Source organism: Acyrthosiphon pisum, chromosome A1 (assembly GCF_005508785.2).
Source record: "Acyrthosiphon pisum isolate AL4f chromosome A1, pea_aphid_22Mar2018_4r6ur, whole genome shotgun sequence".
Lineage (NCBI taxonomy): Eukaryota > Metazoa > Arthropoda > Insecta > Hemiptera > Aphididae > Acyrthosiphon > Acyrthosiphon pisum.
The window spans coordinates 166,316,984-166,333,847 of record NC_042494.1 but is presented as its reverse complement, the minus strand read 5'-3'; the positions used below and the strand labels follow the sequence as shown (position 1 = coordinate 166,333,847).

At 28.2% G+C, this 16,864-nt stretch overlaps 1 protein-coding gene across 1 annotated transcript in view; it reads left to right on the top strand.

The window, feature by feature from the left end:
* Positions 1-16,864, top strand: part of LOC100169547 (alpha-2Db adrenergic receptor-like) — a 141,596-nt gene that overhangs the window by 27,225 nt on the left and 97,507 nt on the right. The window contains 1 exon segment of the mRNA XM_029488801.1: positions 6,830-7,763. Coding sequence (XP_029344661.1) covers positions 7,110-7,763 — 654 coding nt within the window. The 5' untranslated portion in view covers positions 6,830-7,109.

Sequence of the window (16,864 nt, the reverse complement as noted above, 5' to 3'; positions counted from 1 at the left end):
GAGTAAAATGATCAACAAAGTTATACATAAATCTATATTAAAAAAAATTAAAGATTCTAATCAATGTAAAAATAACCACGTATATACCGTATTGCAATCGTACATTATTTGTATTTGTTATAGAATACAGATAATATACCTACAAATAAATTAAATAATTTATTTATCTACAGGCAAGTCATTATTCAAACAAATTCTGAGTACATATTATTATTGGAAGTTTACTTATTAATTAAAGTAGCTATACACAGTACGAAAATTTAAAAAAAATGTATACCTAGAGATAAACAATTTTCTTTAGGTAGGTATGCTTTTTCAAACAAAGTAGAAGGATGTACAACTCTTATTGAGTATTCTTTTCGTTTTAGTTAAAACAATGCTTTTTCAGACACAGTTTTCCCAAAAGGGCAATCTTTTTTCTCAACTTAAGCAATACTTTATATTTTCTGTTTCTACTTATTTATTATATATTTTGTTATTATTATTATTATTTGAATTAGTATATTCAGATTTATTCATAGGTTTTATTTTTTTCATCATAAAAGCAAAGAAAGTCGAGGACACAATAAATCCAATTTAAATTTTTTTTGTTTCATAAACGGATTAATAACTCTGGAAATCATAATTCAGACACGATGGTCTAATTTTAGTTATGTTTAAATATGCAAACTATTTTTACTGCTTTCCTCTTCGTTCATAGCATATCATAAATTATCGTTGATGATAAACGACATCATGACGTTCATAATTCATAAATTAATTATTCTTTTAAAAGTCGGACCCAGCGTGATTATTGTAGGATATCCGAATGAAAAAGCGTTCCGGCCGGAGGTTTACATAACAATAGGACGAAAAAAAATGTTATTGGAATAGGTAAGTGGAGTGGTGAAAAAAAAACAAGGATGACGATGACAACATAAAGGGGTGGAAAAGTTTAACAAATATTTGGTTAACGAAAAATTATTTGTGAGAAAAAAAAATTACCTAAAATCCTATAATCTCTGAGGGTTAATTAAAATCTCTTCGTAAGTTACATGCATTGTTTTCACTACCATTATAATATACATTTTCAATTCCCGAAATATGTTACAGTTAGTTGCTTAAATGAAAGGAGCTTCGCTGTGGATATTTTATATAATATTTTAAGTAGAAATAAACTTAGTACCTATTATTGCGTATCTCATAATAATATACCAAATAATGTTCGGCGATTTAGAATAACATAAAAAAAAAAAAATTATTAATAATAGTTGAACTTTTTTCTGGAGCTGATTCGATTAAAATATATCTGCACAGCCGATTTCGAGTGTGGGTACTTTGAATTAACATAATTATTATTACAGTATAAACATTTGCTAGACGCTCTGGATAATTAAAACAATAAATAAGAATAATTTTCAAGCTGCTTGTACAGTAGTCAAAACAATGTGTTTCTATTATTGAATCGTACGGCTACGTATTTAGGTTAGGAAACGATGATCGCTTAATTTTGAGTATTGCTTGATAATGAAACGGTTTCTTTCGTCGTTATAATATTGTAATATCATTATTAATTAATAACCATAACTGAGGGTATTAATTGTTAGGAGTTGGGACGTAGCTGGTACCTACTATGTAAATTATATTATATTGTGTACAATAAACCACTATTGCAGTGTGAACAATAAAGTGACCACTATATTATTATTATTATTATTATCTTATAATTATGCCCGTATCTGCCATAAACAGTGAACTCTGCTCGCAGATACCTGGTTGTGGTTCAATGGTTCTATTAGGTCGACTGTTTAATAGTTACACCCGCATGTGAATACGAAACTGTAGCAGCTGTCCGTCATACAAATATGACTAACGTATTTGGTATGCGTTTTTAAATTAAAAAAAATCTGTTATTGATCGGAAACATCTATTAGGAAAATTAATCGGTTGAACGGATATTATAATATTCTTGTGCCGTACACAATAAGTATACGAACAATAATGTAACTTGTAAATATTTCGTAATACGGTGTCGAACAGCAGCAGCTGTTGTCGTCCGTCGTCGTGTGCGGCTGTTACGCATAATTCAAGGGCGGTATGGTTCAAAAATATCACTGGCAGTATGTAATAAACGAGATTATTGTATTACGATTAAAATGAACATTTTTATTTAAAATATCTAAATCGTATTAAACATTTTTTATCGGGAGTAGGTACGTACTAACGTTATTATAATAATATTATAAGCCTTACGTTGTACAACGGTACTGAATAAAAAAATACTATAAAAATATATTATAGTTTTTTTTTTTCAAATTTATTCCAATGTAAAAATATTTTGTTTTACAGCGGAACAACGGATGTATTGATTTTATAATGATGAGGTTATTTTTTGTGACTGAAGACACTTTTTCTACTAGAAAAAAATGATATGATCATCAACTTTGACGGAGATTTTTTTTAGCAAATTGGATTTTGTCGGTATTTGTGTGAGGTTAAAATTGAAAATGCTTAGTGCTTTTAAAAATAATCCGTAAAAACTAAAAAAAAATACACGAATATTTGTTAAAATTTTGATATAATTTATAAAATATTTGTTTAGTAACCTTGGTTTCCAAAAAATGCAACCGTCTTCACTCGGAATTTTTTTTTCATCGTACACAATGATTTATCATTTCATTCAAATTTAACACACATAATATCACAGCGCCTAATCAATGACCGAGGTACACTCGTCTACTATACAACACAGCAGAGTGGATACCTACATTCCCTCTTTTTATGATTATATTATAATATTTTATTGTACCTAATAATTAACATTAATATATTTTACAATGCTTTATAATTAAAATACATTAAACGAATATATAATTTTTATTATATGTGTGTAAAAAACTTAAAAATAAATAGTACATTCATTAAAATCAAACGTATGACTAATTTCACCAGAGGAATATGATTTGTAAATTTAATATTGTTATTGTGCTCTGGGTGGTTATTTAAACAAATTAAAATAATTTCAAAATATGTCCAGAGTTTAAAATATTACCTCAGAGACTTCTGCTTATTACACATTTTATTTCCTGATTTTAAAGTATTTAATTAAAAAAATAATATAAACAAATTTTACTTCACAGTAAAGCTAATAAGTAGATACCTAATTTTGTATATGAGTTGTGAAATTTGATATTTATTTTATCTATTTATTTATACTCTTGACCACTCAATGGAATTGTTTACTATTTAAATAACCAACCATAAGTATAATTATGAATAATAAATAATAATTTTAATATATAATTTTATGATACTTATTTTGGGTTGTGGACATTTCTGTACAATTTAGTAATTGTATTACTTGTTAATATAATAATAATATAACGGCTTAAAAGTAATTTAAATCAGAAACTTATATTCATTACCTATTTAACTCATGAAACATGAGTGAAATAATAGAGTATAGAAACAAATAGACAAAAAAAAAACGAAACAATTTGCCAGCCTAACGTGCAATTATAGGTATCAACAATAATTGTTTCGAAACAAATATAATTTTTGACTGTTAATATTTTGATACGTAAATTCTTGTAAAAGAAAATTGAATTATATTTTGAATTTTTTATTTATACCCTCAAGTAACTTATTTGCATTTTAGCCATCTGGAGTCTATTATAATACGTTGGAAAGTTGTACGAAATTCGGATAACAATATGATTGTCCAACTTTTATAAACATTTGTTTGTAATGAACATATAATTAAAATATGTTTGAATACAAGTTTCAGACTATCATATAATTTATATGCATATAATTTTTTTCAATGTATAGACATGTATAAATATTTAAAAATAGATGGTGGTTATAATTTCATATTTTTATTTATTACTATTAAAAACTATTTGACACTATAAATAAATACATCACGTATGTTGAACGCCCGTCGTTACAAACTAAAAGGATTACAAATAAAATATTTATAATATGTATTTTATATTTCTATTCTTAGTAAAACAGTACATTTATTATGTATACTTTATTGATTGCTCATCTCTTTTATGATAAAAAATATTTAAAAATAACCTACATCATTATAGGTATACTATAAAAACAATCTCGCCTTCTTTAAAAGTAGAACTTTTTTAATGTTTACGTTAAATGGGTTTAAAATAAATAAAATTCTATTTGATATAAAAATAGAAAACTCTATTAAAGTTTATAAATATATTACATTTTACCAATTGATTTCTCTCACACTTCTAACTCAATTTAACATAAAATATTCGAAAATCTATGACAATGATTCGAACGAAATCGGAAAAAAGATATCTTTCAACAATATTTCAATCCATTTCAACAATTACCTATATCTAATACATATTACAATATCGAGTATCTTACTTTCCATTATCATCACTCATAAGTATTAGTGTTATAGAGTTAAGACTCATTTAAAATTGTTTATTATTATATAAAATTATATTCCTATAAATGTATACGATTCGGACTGACCTACAACAACATTCGTAGAAGTATTTCAATAGCTGGGTATAAAATATTGGTGCTATTGAGATGAAATATTTTAATATAATAATTGTACGAGTATTTTTCAACCAAAACATTTTCCAAATTATTTACGATATGAATTTAAAACTATTTATGTTACAATTAAATGTCCAATTGTATTATTTGTTATTGAATTGTTATGCAAATAAACGTTGATGAAAAGTTTTTTTTTTATCATTGTGCTAAATGTAATTTATCATCATAATATATAACTGAATCCCTTTCAGTATATTATCACGATGGTTGTAATTGTTATTGGAAATTTTAATTTAAAATAGACACATAAATTAGTTGGTATATTATTATTAAACTTAGATTTTTCTTTTTAATCTTCAGTAGGTATACTGTTTGAAATTACAGTTGAATGAAAATATAATTTTCCCTGTGATCCGTTTTGATTTCATTATGTTCTATAAGTCATTTTTTCAGGCATCAAGATAGTACACAATATATTTGTTCAACGTTCATGAATTAAATATGAGTGGGTACCTACTTTTAAAACTCATAATCAGTACGATCGGCAGTATAATTACGTACCTACTACCTACCTATGTAAAGTCCATAATTATATTATTATGGTGAATCTCAGACTTACCACCAAATTTATTAACGAAATGAGTCAAATTTAGTCTCGTTTTTGTCGCGTCCAAGTATAAATAGCTGTTAATAATATTTGTGCTCCATACTCGGTTGCCTACACCCTCCTTTGTTAAAGAGGTGAAATGTCATTTAATATGCACGTGTTAGGCTAGGTTGAATATCAAATTCCAGTTTATGATTTCATCGTCTAATGACGCACTTAGTCACATACAGAAATGTTGTTGAGTGTCCTATTAAAATAATTATATGGCAGGACCGTTGTTTCATTCAACATATTATAAGCCTGTGGAAAAGTACTCGAAATGTGATGTAATTAATATATGTACAGTATGTAGGTATATATTGAATATAATTATTATCTCATGCGAGATTATAGAATTGTTTCGTTTTGTTACCAATTCGTGTGTTCCACGTTGTGATGAAGACAGAACAATAATATGTCAGTAGAGGATATATTATATATTATACATGTAACGGTGAACGATTAATAATAAATAATAATACCATTGATTGTTGTGTTGCTATATCAGACATTCTCGAGAAACAGTGACATCTGAATTTCTAAGACAATCTAACGTAGGAACCAGTCACTTGATAGTAGTTTTTCGTTGATTTATGTTAATTCAATTATTTAACATTTAGTCAATAGTATTATACTCTGTGAAATAAAATAACGCGTATCAGATGCGATAGAAAAAAAATTATTTAATTTGTATGAATTTCACGTTTAATATACAATTGTACTCGGTATAATTGAAATAACATCCCTTTATAATTTATTAAGGTTGCAAAATAAAAATGTAACATATTGTTTCAAAAACATATTTTTTATTTATTGTGTTATGATATATTTTTATAATGAAACGAAAAAAAAAATTAGGAAGAAAATATTTCTCTACGGAGTTACAATTTAATATTTGTTTAGTGTCTAAGAGAGTGGGTACATCATTTCTGTGAAATTCCATATAGGTAACTATAATATTATAACAATACACACTAAATTATTTAGAATAATAATATGTAATATTATAAAATATAATAATAAGTAACAATAATTTTTATTTGCTATCCATTTTTATTTAAATTTGTTTTTAGAGAATAAACTAATAACAAAAAATTTATTATGAGCTTTTGTGATTTTTAAAACAGTACCTAGGCATAAATGGTTATTTTGAAAGTATACCTACCTATATTTTTTAAATATTAGAGGACAGTATATTTTTTGAAAAAAAGATACAATATAGTAAACATTTTAATTATAATAAAATTATGTAGAGAAAAATATGTACCAAAATAAGGAGAATTGAGTATATGTAGAAACAAAAAAATAAATACAACGATTCCGCATTAATAGTGATACAATTTCAATTACAAAGTATCAAATTGTAATTGATTATAAGTTTACTCAACAAGCTATAGAATTAAGTTGATTCGCTTGGTGGAATAACATATTGCGCCTGTACACCAGAATTGTCTCTAAGGATCGGTAATCTATTTAAATATTCTCGTTAGCCATTAGGCGTTAGGAGAGAAACGTGACGTGGACTTAATGCCATGGTTTAAGCTGCGTTTTCCCGTCGCAAAAGCCGAGAGGGTTAGCAAAAGGCTTTACTCGTGTCACCTAGTTATAATACAATATGTTTCATGTGCATTTATTTTGTCTGTTTTTCGATTTTTTTTTTAGAGACCATCCAGATTTGAAAACGCAAACGGGTCATGAGTTTTGTTTGGTGGAAGGATTTCCGGAGAAAGAGACCCCCGGCGGGCCAGCAGACGTGGAGGAAATTTGACTATTGGCGACTTGCTACCGTCGACAATATAGTCTACCAACGGGTGATGTCCTCTGCAATGACCACCTAAAGCCTATCACCATCCTCTCCCTCCACCCACGCCTTCGCCGGCCATCACATTGATATAATCTAATTTCTTTTTGGTCAAATTGATCCACTGCCACGGTTGCCATAATGGAATCGCTAGACGTGGCCGAAAACCTATCCAGCCTGTCAGGCATGGTGTTCAAAATCGACCAGAACGAGTTCGGGCTCCTGGTGGACCAGAACGGCACGGGTTACCTAAACGACACCAACGTGACGATGGACCCGAACCGAACGTATTATATTTTCGAGTCTGTTTACCCGTCAACGTACTCGATACCGGAAATAGTCGTCGCTTCCGTCGTGGTAATCATGCTCATGATCGTCGTCGTCGTAGGCAACATGCTGGTCATCATTGCCATCGTGACGGAGAAGGCGCTGAAAAACGTGCAGAACTGGTTTATCGCCAGCCTGGCCGTGGCCGACTTCTTCCTGGGCATAATCGTCATGCCATTCTCGTTGGCCAACGAGCTGATGGGCTATTGGATATTCGGCGATTGGTGGTGTGACATACACGCCGCGCTCGACGTGCTACTGTGCACCGCGTCCATCATGAACTTGTGTCTGATAGCCCTGGACAGGTACTGGTCCATCACGCAGGCCGTCGACTATTTGAAGAAACGCACGCCAGCCCGGGCAATGGTCATGATCGGTTTCGTGTGGATATTCAGTGGCGTCATTTGCATACCACCTCTGCTCGGCTGGAAGGTCAAGAGGGTGCCCGAACGATATCCAAAATGCCAGGTATGTGTCATTCTGTAAACTCTCGTACGTTCTAGCCAACTGCTGCTATAGGGTACATGTTAATTGTGTATAAGGCATGTCATATTATAATTATATTCGGGTAAGGTTCTCTATAATATTATTATCATGTTGCAAAGTGTTTCATCATACCTATCTAATAATATCACTTGGTATTTTATCGGAAAACTATTGAAATATGATTATTTTATTTTATACGATATCATTCAATTGAAGCAAGTTTAAAATTTAAATGCTCACAGAAGTTTATCTCGAAAAGAAATGTTTACATTTTCTGCGAAACAAATTAAAAATAATACAATTAGTATATCTAAATTGTTGTTAGTACTCGGTAATCTTGGAAACCACAAAAACTATCGAAGCCATGTTCACATATTATTTGTGTTCCCGTGGGTTTTGGTTTTGGTTAGGCGTCGGCGTGCTGCCAAAAAAGATCTTTGTGGGCAATACAACGTTTGTTGGGTGGTCAGTTAGTATATTTTATATGAAATAGCATAAAGGTCCACCTGTGATTTATGTGTATAAGCCAAGTGTAATAATTAATAACTTAAAACATGTTAATTCAAATTAAATAAAGATTTATCATAACAATTTAATATAATATTATTATAAATATAAAATTAAAATGTTTACGTTCAAATATCGTAATTAATTCTAAATCAACTATTGTTGCTTAGGCAAACGTCAAGTGAAGTAAAATAGGAAAATGTAAATTATAATATTTAGAGTTTTGTAAAACATCGGAAATAAATAAACAGACGTTGTATGAAATATGAAAATAAGAAGACAAAGTCAACTACTATTTAGGTATATTAAATTAATTTTCATACTTACAATTGTAATTTATATAATAAGTTTTAAATTTTGTAAATTTCAAATAGGTACCTACGTACTGTATTTTGCCTGTGTAGGTATGTTTTTTCTGTACTTTTGTCAATGTAAAATAAACATTTGTACTCTTTTGCTTGTTCAATATCTATCTGTTAGTGTGCGTTATCCCTTGGATATTCGATCTGACAAAATTAAAAACAAATAATGCAGATTAGATTCAGATGCATGTCAGGAGAAAAATAGAAAAATGTAATAAACTTGAGCTGACAATTCACACAAACACGATATTCTAAAAATAACAGATATCTTGTAATGTCTTGAAATGAATGTTCGGATGCTGATACTAAAATATATTTGTATTATCAATCGAATTTCAACGGTTTAATTGCTTGTAAATAAATTATGTTTGTGCAATATTATTATCATGTAACTTCGAGCACTGTCTATATTCATATAGTTAATATATAATGATGTTAAATCAAAGACTCGATAACAATATTTTTCTCATTTAGAAATACATACAAAAAGACGGAACATTTAAAAATAGGATTTATCAATAATTGTCGCTCATTATTCATTTGGTTCTGAAAAAGTGAAGGTCATTCATTTTTAAATAATGCACCAGCAACTGTTTTAGCAACTTATTGTTATGAAATGCTATGATATAAGTATGTGTGAGTATAATTATTATTAATATACGTGTAAACATTAACAAAATACGTGAAACAAAGTCCTATTGTCGTATGTGCAAAGATGTCAGCGTAAAGGTATAATAGGTACATTATATTATAGCACAGATATAGTATATTATAGTGCTAAAAATATTTTTGGCCCCGTTTAATATTACCGAGGAGGCAGAATGTACTAAAATATTATTTTCAGTAAAATGTTTCTTGAAAAATTCAACTCGGTTATAATTTTATTGCGGTTAATTTGACTGGTAATTTTTTAATTTTAATCAAATAAAATATAAATTATTTATATCTATCGTTTAAAATATTCTCGTTTCATAAAATTCAAATATTGAATTTTCACTAGAATTTCTTAATAATAATAATAATATTAACGTTGTTTAAAACTTTAGTGTTTCATTGCTATAGAACAATTAAGGTAGTCGTTTGTAAGCTATATTATAGTTTCATCAAAATATTGTTTTCATCAGAGCGAATATGAATCTCTTGCTATTAAACCGTATGCTTATGTGTTAATCTGGAAATGTAAAATTAAAATCTATAAGTGTAAAGTACATAAAAGTTTTATTTTTTTAACTATAAAAATAAACACTGGTATTATCCTAGTATGTCAATATAGCATTTATATATATATATGTATGTACAATTGGGTTGGATTAGGTTAGGTTATGTAATATATATGTACCTAACTTACTATTGTTTAAAACATTTTTTATTTTTTGAATTAAATATACATTTACCTCAAAAAAGTTACTGTTAAAGAAAATGGAAACACTCAATATCTACTTAAACTCTGAACCAATTTCAGACCTTTTTATTCCATTATAATATGTGAAAAATACAAAATTTTAAGTGGATTTTATATTATTAATATAAGACAGTATTTTTACTGAAATAGATACCTACAACAGTTTTTGATTGCATACGTATTATATTTTGAAATACTGTTTTGAACTCGTAATAAAAGTTCAAACGTCACAAAGTTATAACTTACTGTTTGAACATATTTTATATTTGTTTTATTTTAGATTGGAACGGTGTAACATAAATGTACTGTTTTCAGATAATTTAGTAATGTTCCTGACATCCAAAATAATGGTTAGGTAAACCAATAATTTATAGAGCTTTAATTCTTAACGCTTATTACCTAGTGAAATACATTTACCTTCATAATATAGATTATCAAATTATGTTTTGAATTGTATACTAATCGTTGTAGGTACAGTGAGTAAATTAAAAAATAATATAATATAAATGGCTAAAAAGAATTTCGATCCAACTTAGTTGCAGATTGCTGGACATCGTGTCAAAAAATATTAATTTGTTTATTATAGTATTGATTTTCGCGGGAGTCAAACTAAAAATGGGATGATATTTTTAGAAAGATGATAAAATTATACATACAATACAAACATACCTACGCTAATTTCAGTATGAAAAATACAGCTGTTTATATTTAGTTATTAGGTTGATGAATTACAAAGCAATAGGCGTATTTAAAGCACCGTTTTACAGAACGAATTCGGGTTATTTTTATACTTTACTGCTGCATCCTTATAATACGTTTGGTAACTTTGAATAAATAAGACACGTTTTTATGTACATTTTCATAATAGGGATACCATGAATATAGAGTCCAAGCTGCAGCCGGTTGAGTATATTTTGTAGGTGAGACTAATGAGGTGTCAACCATAGGAGGCAGATCGAAAGATATGTCAATTTATTTGTTCTATCGCATTGATTTTTGGACGCGGACTCCGATTTTTTTTTTCGTCATTATGATATACATAATATATTGTAGATCTGGCTTGGAAATATTCCATTTTAGACGAATGTATACCTATGCGGCTATGCAATACGTCTATATGGACAATATTCTTAATGGTGGGATGCTTTCGACCGTGTTAACTTTTTAGAACTTTCCTAATAAACATGCAGGCCGTGCAGGGACAAATCTGGTTGTAGGTTTACATGAATATTGTATCAATATATCTCATTAGTGAGAACATAAACTAAACAGATTATTATTTCTGTTTTGCTTATTATTTAGTAGGTAGCTTTATTTTAAATATCAACTGTCGTTGGAAACTAATTTTAAGGTGATTATTATTTCTTTACTCTTATACGCAGTCTTGTATTTTAAAATATATCAACTGTTATATTGTTTTAAATGTTCTACATAAAAAGTTGAAATATTTACACTCGGACGAGGTCTGTTCGATGTCAGCTGTAATAGGTGGATAGAAGTGCAGGATACATAACTGATTAATATTGATAAATAAAATATTAATACTCTCTGATTATTGACAAATGATGATGCATATAATATATTGTGGAAATATAAATTCAGACAGGAAAGAGCAATATAAATTATAGAAACAAACTGGAGGATATATAAGTCCCATACGACAATATTCTTTGGTTGATCGGATGACGGAAATCTTCCAACTGACTGTCGCTCTGCCCGCCAACATACTGGGGCGGCTCTTTTACATGGTGGCTAATGTACTGGTAATGTTTTGCACTTAAACGTGGTATAGATACTTGGATATTGGTTGTTGACTGTCACGTGAACTGGCGATTGTGGAGAAGACATAGATATTGATCAGTGGTATACTTTTGTGAATACTATTATTATAATCCAGTATCGTATTAATTTGACAGTTAGTATTTATGTAATCGATGAATAATTTTAACAATTACTATTATTAAAATTTCTTAGGTATTTTATGAATATATTATAAATAAATAAATATATCTAAAAAGTAAAAGTTGTTAGCGTTACATATTATTTGCATTATCCATCTGTAGTATAAAGCATACCAAATAAAGAAAATGTTTATTCTTAGCCAACAATGATATTGGTGGTTACAATATAACACAGTAAATTATTTTCCTTTGTTTGATAAAATAATTAAGTTAATTAAATATTTTAATGACTTAATTAAATTATGTCATTATATGTTTTTAATTTATATCGTTCACAATAGGTAGTATTTGCATAGTATAGCCACTATCTATCAATCTCTATGATAATAATTTAAATAACAAATAAATCAAACGCCATCGGTTATTTGAGAAATATGTTAGAAGATATACAACTTCTAAAATGAGACATTGTCTCTCAATAAATAATTGTATTAATATTTGAATTTAAAGTCATTATTCATAATTCGTACAGTAAACTATACTGTTTATAACAGATATTCTCAATAACGTGCGTATATTTTACATAATAATATCTCGTAATATTCTCGTCGTATGGCTAATATCACTGTGGTGTACACATATTGATTATATCGTTATACTTATTACCGTTCTCTGTGCGCATAATTATTGTAATAATCCATCAACACGAACAACTTTAACGTCTACCTATATTAACAACAATGTTTCGCGAAAGTTTTCGTCATCTAACGCCTGCGGAGTGCACGTCGCGTCCCGTAAGAGTTTATTATAAATTAACTCTCTCGCAAGGGAAAAAAAGTCTCGCCATAGACCATATTACTATTATAACTATTATTATTGTTATAAAGTAGTAATAACCTTAGTGGGCAGTTGGCCAGTTGGTGGGTGGGTGGGTTGGAGCGACGGTTTATTACCGTTTATTTTTGACAGTTGTTCTATACCTGACCCGGCGTTAATCTTCACCCCAGAGAAGATTGAGCCGTTGAAATAACGTGCGACGGGGCGCGAAAACGAGGTCGGTACATCATCAGAAAAACGCACAGTGATCGTCGCAGTTTCGTCGTCGGATGTGCCCGCTACAAACGCCACGCACTGCCGTGGTACATGTGCGCCATGCGTGACCAACGGGTACACACAACTGTATAGACTAATCCATATTCAGTAAGTAACCCTTCATTTATACGACACACACTCCCACACACGTGGGCTCGCGCAAACTCGATGGTATGAATGATAACGTCCACTGGCTTTTCGACACCGTTAATGTTATGCGTCGTGTCATGTCAATATTCTAGAATAATATGGTATCGGGGTAGTTTGTACTCGGAGTGGGAAAAAAGGGGTTTGAAATGTATTAAACAACGTCCGTTGAATAGAAAATGGTAATTTTTTAAACCTAATGCTAATGGCCACGACATTGAAGTTCGTTCTAGCCACAATATTATGTACCAACACGCGCTACACCTTTTGAAGTAAAAAAAAATATCTATTGTTAAGTATCATAATCGTGTGAGTTTTAATCAATTTAGATTAGGTAACAAAGTTAAATAATTTATTTTAGGAGGGAATACGCGTGTATGCTAGGATTCATTCGATAGTAACTTACTGTACACCTTTCCTCCTAAAAATCTATACAATATTATGTGGGCGTATTATTTTTTCACTAAAAATATACATTTATAATAATTATTGTTATCCGATCCGACAAATAACATTCGATATTATATATTATTGTGTTGTGATTAATACATTTGTATAATTATTAGTTTTTATATGTAATATAAATATTAAGTTCTCAAGATCGATTTCGTTAATTATGTGATTCAAAACACTAAATTATGTGAAAGTCTATTGTATAAAAGAAACAAAATTAGGATTAATTTTGTATAAAGTTAAATTAGTTATTGTTATTCAATAAGTACCTAATCAATTAGTTTATATTAGCTTATTACTGACTTCAAACTCGATAAAATAGTATAAAGCTTATATAAATTAACTTAATTCTTCTTTAAATAATTCCACCGTAAAATGTATAATAGTAATTTGTTATCTAACATTAGTCTTTTAGAAACTTTAATTTGATGCGTAAAATTAGCATGAATATCCCCAAGTTAACATCGTTTTGTTCATATACTTTACATATATATTAACAACATTAATCAATAAAACGTATTCGTAAGTTTTGATTGTGTACTTATACATTTGCAATGACTTAATACTATTAGCATTTAGCAATGATAATGATGTGAATCTATGATCAATACGAATTTTTTTTTTTTTTTTAAAGAAATTAAATTACGATTGCCTTTGACAGGATAAAAAATAATAATAACTTTTTTAAAATTATTTATACTATAATAGTTATGATGTATAATAATATCGTACACCGTTTAAATCAGATTTATTTAAAATGAAATCAGTAACAAAATAATGAACTAATGAAAAAAAAACACCACGTATCTGTTTAATGAAGTCAAATAAATTATTAAATTATAAGAACTTAATACGCCTATTGTTTTGAATACATTTAATTGCTATAATAAAAGTACATTTTCATTGATGAATTTCAAATAATTTTACTTCTGGATCAGTAATAAATTATATAAACCATAACTTTAAAACTAAAATATCACGAATTATCCATTAAGGTATGCCTATATTGATTGTTATTGTTTCGTTATAAAATAATTTTTATAATTAATATAATATTTTGAAAAAAAATATAAGTTTTTTTGTAATCATGCGTTTGATCATATTAAAACATAAAATGTATTATATTCATGAATCAATCTTCCATTAGACATTGAGTTCATTTATTTTATTTTTCATATTAATTTGAATAAATTATATTTTTATTTAAATAACTACAATGGTATTTAAAAAACTGAAGTTTCAATTTATTCGAATAATAAATAATTAAATAAATTAACATATTGCATTTTATATCATTATAGTATTTTTTAAATTGATATTAATATAATATGTTGGTGAGTATTGAATAACCTACATATATTATATATATATTAACCCACAATTTTTACACCATTCAAGATTTTAAGATTTTAAAGAACATTTAAAAAACAATTTTTAGTTAGTTTGGGTATATGTAATAACAATGTATAGTATGAATGTCAAGTTATTTTTATTATTACCTATAAAGAATGACACCAAAGTACCGATTATTTGAATTGCTAGTTAAAATAATAGTACTATTGGATTTTGGAATGTTTTAATACAATATTGTTCGGGGTAATTTCAACTAAGTATATTTAATCTGAAATGATCTTGAGGTATAATAATAATCATCGAATACCATTAATTAGAGTCAGTGTTCCATCTTCAACTCCTCCCAAGTAAATTCAGTAATCCGTAAACCCATTCATAACAAACTAATATATATATATATATATTTATATTAAATTAGGAGAGTAATAGACAGAGATATTGAATGTGTAGATAGAGAGAGCCAGAGAATGAGAGAAAGCAGAGAGAGAGAGAGAGAGAGAGAGAGAGAGAGAGAGAGAGAGAGAGAGAGATAGTAGTGAGGGAGAAAGGGTGAAAGAGAAAGGGCGAGAGATAATATATCGAAATAACCTATTTACCTTAACTCCGGACCAATTCCTACAGAATAATATGCAAAATATAAGTAAAAGTTTTTTTTTTTCAAGAAGTTTATTTCTCTGTTTATAATAGCTATCTTGTACTACTTTAATTCGTGTGCTTTCATCGTGCCTTCAATTGGTATTGCGGCGCATGTGTGTTATATATTTTGTTTGTTTCAACCATTAATACACGTCAAGTATACGTATCCGTCACAATTCACAATGTTATTTGTCTGAGATATGTGCATTCCATATTTCTCTCACTTATTTTCACAATGTACAAACTACCTACAAAAACAATGGCAATTAAAAATGATTATTTTACTTTCTCTTATTGTATTATTTAGTGAAAATACTACGAAAATCTCAATATTAATTCAGCGTTGTTTGTTTTTGATACAGTATAATAATTATATGAAATATTTATTCTTCCTAATGGCTCGCAGTGAATTACTGAGTGTTATATTGCGTAACTCCGAAGAGTTAAACAAATATAACTTATTGATTATTCGAAGACTTAAAGACAGGAGGGTTATTTAAGGATGATTATAACGTATAGGTATGTTGGCTAATTTTTATGATTTTTATAAATTAATTACTTTTTTATAAAAATATATTGCTACGTTAAATAATGGTTTTTATTATTTATTTGCACATTGTATATTATGTACACCACTATAATGCCAACTTTATGCCTAAAACCTCGATTCCTGTGAATAATAATAATATTTTTAAATAAGAAGTGATTTAAAATGTTAAGCATAATGACATAAAAGTTAAAAGTATTATTTTTGAATATTTTCATGAAATACAAAGAAAAAAATATAAAATATAATAGAAAAGCTTTAAGTACATAAAAACAAATACAATATACTCTATAATTGAACAAAACATGGTACCTCTAAATACGTGAATATTTAGATACATATACCTATATTATCTTTTATAGAATTTAGAAACTATTATACAAAAGTTGTGTGCAGAAAGTTAAATTTTACGAGTATATGCGAATACAAGGCAATTACATAATAATATATAGTAATGTTGTTATATTATCATAATAATTTGCCATTTTACTATAGTCAAATTATCAATATTCATAATAGAATTTTGACTTAATGAAAATTATTCTACTTCAAGTTGGAATTTTGTTGTTTAAAATGTTGGTTATTTATCATTATGAAAAAAAAATGAGGTAGACATTTCAAATTCTAACGCACTTGCATAAAGTCAAAACAACGGCAAGACGTAATAACGTTAATGAACTAAT